General features: G+C 38.5%; 1 protein-coding gene and 1 pseudogene across 1 annotated transcript; one reads left to right on the top strand and one right to left on the bottom strand.

The window, feature by feature from the left end:
* Nucleotides 1–300: 300 nt before the first annotated feature.
* LOC116922705 lies at nucleotides 301–2,867 on the top strand (annotated as a pseudogene).
* Nucleotides 2,868–3,133: 266 nt separating this feature from the next.
* Nucleotides 3,134–5,223, bottom strand: LOC116935401 (chymotrypsin-1-like). Its single transcript, XM_045173324.1, has 8 exons — nucleotides 5,085–5,223; nucleotides 4,849–4,921; nucleotides 4,683–4,774; nucleotides 4,396–4,484; nucleotides 4,096–4,237; nucleotides 3,875–4,010; nucleotides 3,590–3,735; nucleotides 3,134–3,485 (listed from the first exon to the last, which is right to left on the bottom strand). The coding sequence occupies exons 1-8, from the start codon at nucleotides 5,103–5,105 to the stop codon at nucleotides 3,342–3,344; spliced, it is 843 nt and encodes a 280-aa protein (XP_045029259.1). The 5' UTR covers nucleotides 5,106–5,223; the 3' UTR covers nucleotides 3,134–3,341.
* Nucleotides 5,224–9,664: the final 4,441 nt, after the last annotated feature.

Here is a 9,664-nt window from a genome sequence, read left to right on the forward strand (position 1 = left end):
TAATCACAAATCTTATATCATTATAATTTAGGTATAACATTTGCATTTGAGTAATCTGTCTTATGTGATCACATCGAAGCACGGCGGAATTGACTTGAAACCGCATGTTTCAGTGAAAAACGTTTGAAGAAATAACGTAAAATAAAAAAAATGAATTGGTGGCTTAAAAGATGGTCACATGAACTTAATTTTGAAACGTAAGGTATAACTGCAAACGAATTAGCAACAGAAGGTGAAATGAGAAAACGGATATCCTTGTAGTTGCAACAACTGAAATGCTGGATTGCACACGTCTGGTCGAAGTGCGTCACAGACTTATTCGTCAACAGACACAAATGTTTCGGTACCCCTTTTGTTCTGCACAAAGAAAAAAAAACTTAGGGTACTTACTCTTTGCGCTCGCGTGTTTAAAAGGGCGCACAAACGAAAGCGTTGACAACAGCTCATTTCCCTCGTTTCTGCTCTCAAGTAAGTAACACTTCAAGGAGAGCTCTTTGGAACCAGTAATCGAACTACACATCACTTGCACATCAGGTAAGAATAGATTTAAAAAATTATTCTAAGGTTCTGTAGTAATTGGCATTATTTGGAGTAATTCTAACGTAAACGTCTTCCATCAATTTAGATTTTAATTATTCAAAAACTTTGCAATTCGTACAAGCCCACAATATATAAGCCCATTTAAATTCTCTCGCTGTGCAAACGTCTGAAAGACAAAGTACAAAACTGCCTGTTGACTAACTGATTTTAAGTGACTTTTTAATTACTTTATTCAGCGTCTGATGATGTCGCTATTATTTGCAATTGCGCTGGGCTGCGTATTTATCACCAGCCAAATCGTGGCGAAAGAAAGCGAGCTGGTTTCCTATTCGGGATTCCAGGTTTGGAAAATCAAACCTAGTTCCGAGGAAGATCGGCAATTGGTTTCGGAAATGATAGATTTGTATACTAAGTCGAATGTTTTATACATAACAGAGTATTAAAGCCTATCTTAACCCAAATGATTACGTATGTTTCACGTAAACCGTAAAAGAACTTCAAATGTGGAATGAAAGACAAATTCCGGACGAACCAATCGATGTTCTAGTACCGCCACAGAGTCGGAAGAAACTAAATTCTAAACTGGCTGATCGCAAAATCCCGTAAGTCGTCGCCCACGGCGACTTGCAGACGGTTATCGACAACCAAAATACAAACACCAACAAGAACACTTCTGATACGAAAGCCGGTTATATTTTACTAGCATTCATTATAGTCGCCTAATTAAAAAAACAACTGATTTTTGCAAAACAGCATATAATTTGGATTGGACGAGCTATCACAGACTGAGCAACATTTACGCTTTCTTGACTTACCTGAACACCACTTACCCGAGGCTTGTCCAATTAATAAATATCGGTTCCTCGTATGAAAAACGCCCACTGTACGTCATTCGAATCTCCAGCTCTCCTTCACCAGGCACAAGACCTGCAATCTGGATTGATGGAGGTATTATCTCTGCCCACCGATATTCTAGATTTTTACAATAATCAGAATCCAATTGTTTCCTAGGATTTCACGCAAGAGAATGGATATCGCCAGCTGTCGCCACCTACATTATCCAACAGTTAGTAGAAGTGCCGGCGAACGCCAAGCTCTTGTCCAACGTCGACTGGTACATCATGCCCGTCGTAAATCCGGATGGGTATGACCAGTTATCCTTGTAATTTTTCACGGGAATCGGTCAAAAATATAAAAATCCGAGTTTCAAATTGAAAGGTTATGAGTATTCACACACGAGAGATCGTCTTTGGCGCAAAACCCGTTCCATGACGAGCAACCCAGCCTGTCGCGGTGTTGATCCAAACCGTAACTTCGGTTATAAGGTATATTCTGGTTTCTAATGTTCCAGAGTTTTAGCAAACGTTTTTTTACCTCTGTAAGCATTTCAAATGATTTAGTGGGGTGGTATGGGCGCGAGCACTAATCCGTGCGAAGAGACCTACAGAGGTACGAAAGCCTTTTCTGAGCCGGAGACTCTTGCAACTTCCAATTTTATCTTGTCGAAAAAGAACCAGATTAGAGTAAGGCTTTTACTTTACCGACCATGATGAGTTAATATGTTTTGCTTTACTAATAATAACGCGACATTAAACAGCTGTACCTGACACTGCATAGCTATGGGCAGTACGCGTTGATTCCTTATGGATACGACGTCGTTTATCCACCTGATTATAACGATCTGTTGGCACTTGCTAACAATGCCGCATCTAAATTTGTGAAATACACATATACAGTTGGTAATTCGGCCGCCCTGCTTTACGCAGCCTCAGGTGATTAATTGAAATTTCAGCTTAAAATGTTTCAACAATTTAATGACGAGACTGTTCTTCTGTGCAAAGGTGCTTCGGATGACTGGGCCAAATCGATTGGCATCAAATACAGCTATACCTTCGAGTTGCCAGACAAGGGAACATACGATTTTCTTTTGCCGGCATCGGACATTTTACCTGTGTGTGAAGACTTCTTCCCCGCTTTCGATGTTTTTGCTGCCAAAGTAGCCACTTGCTGTGGCGTGGTTACTACCACGATCAAACTGAGGACCACCCCTACCACACGCAAGACCACTGCCACCACACGCAAGACCACCACTAGACGTCAGCCTACGACCGCTACTTCAAAACGTACCACGACTAAATGCCCTTGTGTCTGTGGCTAGATGAGGAGTCTATAAATGGCTTGCTGCTGAACGCTGACATCTTCGTCTCGACGATGTCCACCCAATTCAGAATTGACATAAACTTTGTTACACACGGCCTGGCAGAAATCCCTACGAGTAACTTTGATATTTTCATTTGATTGGTAATAAACAAAACATGCATCATTCACTCTGCTTTATGTATTGTATGGTCGGCACTGACTGCTTAAAATCCTAGTCTTTATGATCAATGAAATGAAGGTTAAAAAAACATTCCGTAGTCAGCAGCGTATAGCCTATGTCTGATGCCTGTAGTGGCGCTAACCAGTAATGAACTTTTTCATATATGCTTATGAAACCCATTAGCCTACTATTAGTGAAAATATTGGAAAATGTGAGTTAAAGGGGAACACGAGCAGGCTGACTGGATAAGTAAGCTAACCAAACAGCCATCAATGAAAATTTTTGCATTTTCTGTGTACTTTTTCCCTCTGCGTGAAAGTCAAACGACAACATTGTATCATAATGACGATGTGATTAAAATCCATTTAGGGGCTTTGAATCAGTTGATGGCCAACTTTAAGTTGATAGAAAAAGATTTGTTTAAAAAATTTCCAGCCAGATCAGTTATCCGTAATGGTGTGGCGTGAATCCGGTAAACCAATTAGCTTTTATTCTTGTTAATCCAGTTCATGAAGCAACTGACACGCGCATAATATCCAGGTTCTGCTGTACAGCCGCCGTTACCTCCACCGCTGACAACACCGACCAGAACTCCGCCAACGACTAGGGGGCCACCACTATCACCCTATATACAGCGTTTACACACGGAATCACAATGCTATAGCGTAACCATCGTTCAACCAATGATGGTTACATATACGTATTATAGTACGAAAAAAAAGGACTTACGTTGCAAGAACCCTTGGCATCCCCAAAAGCGCAAATTTCCGAGTTGCTGATTTTCATCGGCTGGTTTTTATATTTTTCTTGGCATTGAATATTGCACATAACAGTGAGCCTCACTTGCATTAAAGTGCTAGATACCTGTCCTGTCCCTGTTTTATGAGCACATACAACTTGTTAAGAACGTACCTTTGCCTCATTGTTAGAGTTAAGAAATCATTTTTTTGTGTTATGTAACGAAGCTCAGTTTCACATCTCTTGTGTGTGAAAGTAGTTTAGCCTTTGAATTACCTGGGGTAGTTTTTCCCCATCCGCTGAGCGTCGCAGTCTTTCCAACATAATCTTTTGAATTGCATCTAGCGGCGGGAAGTCTTACTGGTTTGAGAGTCACCGGTTCACTTAATTTAAGCAAGCATACATCGTTTTCCTACGAAAAACAAGTGTGCAACAGAAATTAATGAAGCATTTGCATTATTTACGGGTAGCGAATTCCATTTATATTGCAGACTTACCAAGTTTCCACCGGCTTCAGTGAACTTCTCGTGCACAATGATCTTAGCCACCGTCTGAACTATGGCATTACGGCTACGTTGGCCAGACTTATACTTAATGCTGTTCAATACAACTGTTACAGCCTTAGGGTTGTTTTCAAACCTATTTTAAAAATTTAACCGAGATAACAAACACAAAGATTTTTTCGCAAACGTATAACTAAGACAATGTGTGACAGAAAATGGCTTCAAGAAAATGCTTATCAAAAGAAGGAGTCCGGAAGGAACAAATTGTTTCGTACTATAGAGTATAGACCCTACCCTTTGAAACAATGACCAGCCGTTAAAATGTGGGTACTGTCAATCAATGATCCTCCGCATCGAAAGTTTCCGTTCAACAAAAGAGCAGCCTATAGTCGAAGAAATCAACGTTTAAGTTAGACCTTTACACATCTTATCGTAAAGTAATTTTAGAAGCATTAGGTGACCAGCCATAACTCTTTGTAAAGCACAGAAAATTTTCCGCTTTTTGTTTTCGCTTCTTTCTCTATATTTTTTCAGAGGTAGCGCTTTGATTCGATTGATTATGTTACATGCGATATTTTTACCTGGTAGGGAATCGCTCCTTCTTTGACGGCTGTTCCACCTACGACTTGATCAACTTCACCTTCTTCATCTTTGTTTCGGTCCGAAGGGTCTCCTAGCCAAATAACATTAGATATTGTTTATATGAATTTTACTTTATACGAGTGGTTTTAATAATCGATACGATACCTTCGATGGCGTTGAAACGAATAGACGATGCTAGTGCACTCCAAACCATCAAATAAAAGGAAAGACCTACAATCTTTATGAAGCAAATACGAGGCACGTTAGTCATTCAAGTGAAGTAAGACAAAGAGTTTATAGTTATCACTTTACTTGCAGCAATCGAATAGCATGATTAGAAAGCAGAAAGAAAAAAAAACGAGGAAAAACATTATATTTTTCAATTAAATGTAGTACCATACCAAAAGGATTTGACGAGCCATGCTGGTGAAGTTGTACCTTGTCGAATGGAGGACCCCAGCAGACCAGGCAATCAATTGATAATCTGGTACCAAATCATCCTCCAATTTATACTAAACATTTCGAGTGGGCGATCCTGTAGCAACAAAGCATCACTGTGAATTATTTGTACAGGTGTCCAATAGCAGACCCACAGTCAGATGTGGAAAAGGCAGGCGTTGGGTGCGCAGCGCGATGTTTGGAGAAGAGCGATGTGAATTCAAGAACTGTGTGTTTTTGGAAGGTTGGTTTACACAAGTTCCAGCTGGTCCAGGTCCAAATTTGTCTGCTTGCGATTAACGTGTCCTTGAATGTAGTAGTCACTTTGTCAATACGACTGTAATAACCTTGAGCTATAGCTATAGACTAACACCTACGCATTTTATTATAAGCCAAATCGTATCACGCATTATGAGACTATGCTAACAGAAAGTCGACATTGGTACCCCATTTTTTTAAAGCACACAGACTAGTCAATTATGCGAATAACTAAACTTGAGTTTTAAAGCAAACGGTACAAGTAAAAAAACCTTGGTGTACCAGTGTACCGGTAAAAAAACCTTATAGTTTTGTTAATCTTTTTCTTCTATTCATGACATCTGTGTCGATCTCGTCCCACCGTTCTTAAAAATGACTATACCTGTCCTCTGTATTTACCTAATTGCCCTTGCATATTATTTAAGGTTGAAGTTTAGGGTAATGGAACGTAAAATTTAAAAATAAAGGTCGTCCATGTAAATCCCTCTGGATGCAAAATAGTTTTCTATCCCACCCACCATACTTATGATTTCTATAGTAGGCTACTATATATATTATAATGTGAACCTTCTTCCAACATAGTGGAAAATCTTAGTCTATAAATTAAAATAACACGAAGAGTAGCAAATAATCGACAGAACGAATGTATTTTTCAGTGTTATACGACAAAACGTTAATAACATTTTGGGACATTCAGAACGACTTTGCAGTCTCTGGATAGTCCTGTAAACGTCACCGAACTTTGGTTCGATGCATTCACAATTTTTAGCTTTTTTGCGTCAACTAGTTTCTGGATTTCCATACGGGTGTTAGCATCGACCTTCGGTAATGTAACTGTCATGATGAGCCTATCGCGAATGCAAGCTTCGACGGCCAGGCGAGTTGTTTCGTTACCTCCAGAGATGACTATATTTCCGTTATCACCTTGTGGAAGATCGATTGTCACTCCGTGTCTTCTTTCTAGCAGTTTAGTAATCCGTTCGTTTTTACCAGCAATTCGAGGAATTTCTGAACGTGCTACATAACGGAGAATGGTTGTACGCCCGTCGTTTTCAACCGGTAGCAAAATCGGTTCTGATTTGGTCAAATTTGGCATGTCCCGATTCTTCTTGCAGCTGTTAGACGGCAAGGAACTCGAATGTTCGCCAGTGTCCGTTGTCTCTACATTCCTACTCGGAAGATCGGTGGCATGTGATTCTTCATTAGCTACCACAACCAGCGGCTCCTTGGCAAGTTTACTCGAACGAGATGTGTCACGATCAATCTCACAGGTGTCAAACGGAGGACTCAGGTTTCCACCAATGTCCTCATCCGTTTGCCCGGTATTAATCGGACAGTCTATTTCAGGAGTTAAATCTTGTTCTTGGATGCCACCAGGTTTGGCCAATTGCTTCTTCTTGCGCTTTCTCCGGTCCCGTTTTACTTTTATCTTAGCACTTTTATCAGCACCGTTGACCATTCGGGAGACGTTCGGTGATCCACGTGACTTGGCGTTTGGAAATTCGGGCCTTTTGTGGACGAAACCGTGCCACAGCAAAATACTCACACCAACCAGAAAAAGTATATCGTGGTTAACTCCATGATGGTGGTTAACTCCATGATGGTAGATTTTTGAAGCTATTCAGTTGGAAATAGCGTCACCGTATGGCTATTACAAATTGCTTTAATTTTTGCAAAATTCAAAGCGATGCAAATAGATATTTTTGTGCGCTTCCCCGTCTCTAGATGGCGTTGTAAAGCTATAGGAAAACTTTTCAATATTTTCCTTAGTTAAAAGCGTTTTCTTACTTATAGCTTCTGCTCCATACTGACACTCGTTGCAAGTGGTGATTAACAAACATTTTACTTAACTGGAACACCATTTTAAGTCACAGTTAATTTTTCGGTTGATTATCTAAATCATTTCTCTTTTACGCATTAAGTTCTGTATGACAAACATTTTTCCGTCAACTTGTTCATTTTCAAATGTCAGTATAAGTTTCACCTTTTACATCTCTGATTGCCGTGACAAGGAAAATCGGGAAGGATCGAAGATAATATGTTATCGGTTATGTTTCCGGTTACTTCCGAAACGACATTAGGCTCGCCGACGTCAGTTTGCCGAGTGTCCATCCGAAAACAAAAAAAGCCACACAAAAAGAAAAAAAAAAGAAAAAAATAGTATTGGTAATGAAGATAGGAAGTACATGTGTATTTGTAAAATTGTGATTCGACCTTGACACAATTAAATTATGCAAGAATAGCTACTAGTCACTAATGTGCCAGAATGGGTAAAAGTCTATTTTACCCGACCAAATTTACTTAACTAAAATAACTTAACTTAACTATACTTAAGTAACTAAACGGGACCAAGCCCGAGCTATGCGAGGCAAAATAGGGGTTTTGGGTGGGTAAAGTAATGTAATAGTAAAGTAATAAAGTAAACTAGTAACCTAAAATAACTTAACTTAACTATACTTAAGTAACTAAGCGGGACAAAGCCCGAGCTATGCGAGGCAAAATAGGGGTTTTGGGTGGGAAAAGTAATGTAATAGTAAAGTAATAAAGTAAAATAGTAAAGTAAAGTAAAGTAATAAAGTAATATAGTAAAGTAAAGTAAAGTAATAAAGTAAAATAGTAAAGTAAAGTAAAGTAATAAAGTAAAATAGTAAAGTAAAGTAAAATAATTAAGTTAAACACTCCAAATATTAAGTAAAAAAGTAAAGTAAAGTAAAATAATTAAGTTAAACACTCTAAATATTAAGTAAAATTAACACATTTAAGTTAAGTAAAAAGTAACATTTCTGCTAATCAGTAAGGTAAAGTAAATCTATTAAGTTACTAATAACTTTATAAAGTAATGTATAATTAAGTTAAGTAATTAAATTAGTCAAATAAATAATAAATAAAAAAAATTACTCTAATACCACTACTCTATTACCAAAATATTAACAACGAACACTTACCTTAAAAAAAAGTTATCCAATACACAGATGTATACACTACAAACTTTAAAAAATGAATGAAATACAAAAAATACAATATGTCGTCTGCTACATGAAATTATTCGTTGTTGCATGTTGTATTTTAAAATCTATATATATAAAATTTACAAATAACTTCATTTTCAAATACTAAATTATAACTAAATTTATTTAAATAAATAACAAGCAAATAAATTCAATTAAGAATAATTCATAAATACTAGCAATTACATAATTATACATATTAAGTCACAACACTGGAAAAACTATCTACTACTGTCATCTGATACAGATTCAAAATCAAAAATACAAATACAACTACAGACATGTAATCTACATTATTAATATTCTATTTTCTTTTCTAGGTGTTAGATTCCTTTCAAGTATTGGTGGCTACTCAATTAGCTATGATGAGTTAACAGAATCTATGGCACTTCCCTAGCAAGACAAGTTTTCTCTAATCCAATAACGATTAATACAGGGTTGTAGATCTTTTTACGCTGATCATTTTTAATATAGGTTTTAGGGTGCAAATGAGCGGGAGTGTCCGTAAAACGCGTACAAAGTTTCAAGTTTTACGGAACTGACGCCCCCCAAGCCAGCCAGAAGAAGGGTCGGAAGGGGGATTGCGCGTACCCATGGAGAAGGGGGACAGTGAAGGGGGTTTACCTGCAGCACCATACGGGCCCTGTTGTTTTCCTTTGCCTCGCATATTAACGGTGGTGTAATGGTTAGCCGGTTAGCCGGTGATGCGAAAGGTCCGAGGTTCGAATCTCGATCAAGTCGTTAGAAATCTTAGTTTTTGAAAAATTGAAATTGTTGAAAGAATATTCCGTAGTTGATGGAAGTTGAAGATCGGTGGTAAATCTTCACGACCGCGACAAGATCGTGATGACTGTGGAGAGGACAAGGGAGGCGAGAGAAACGACCCAGAGCTTCATATGAGTATAATGTCACATTTTAAATGTACTTGCCCAGAGAAAGCTTTCGGATCCACTCGGCATGCCAAAAGAGATCATCGTTCCATCTTTTTTTCAGCTTAAGTGATTCGTTCAAGAAAACAGAAGAAGGATTATAGCTGGATTTAGACTCTGTAAGTCCAGTCAATCCGCGTAATCCATGATGTATCAATGCTATAATCTTAAGGTATTTAACACAACACCCTCTCACACTCCCCTCTCCCCCGGGAGCTTTGGCACACGTAGTCCCCGTCCCCTATTATGAGTCATCAACAAAGAAGCGAGGCACACTTCTACAATGTGACAATATACCCACTTTGTGGTCAGGGTTCATCTGTGCCTGCAGAGAATAGCAGAACTGGG

Source organism: Daphnia magna, linkage group LG5, assembly GCF_020631705.1.
Source record: "Daphnia magna isolate NIES linkage group LG5, ASM2063170v1.1, whole genome shotgun sequence".
In the NCBI taxonomy this organism is placed as follows: domain Eukaryota; kingdom Metazoa; phylum Arthropoda; class Branchiopoda; order Diplostraca; family Daphniidae; genus Daphnia; species Daphnia magna.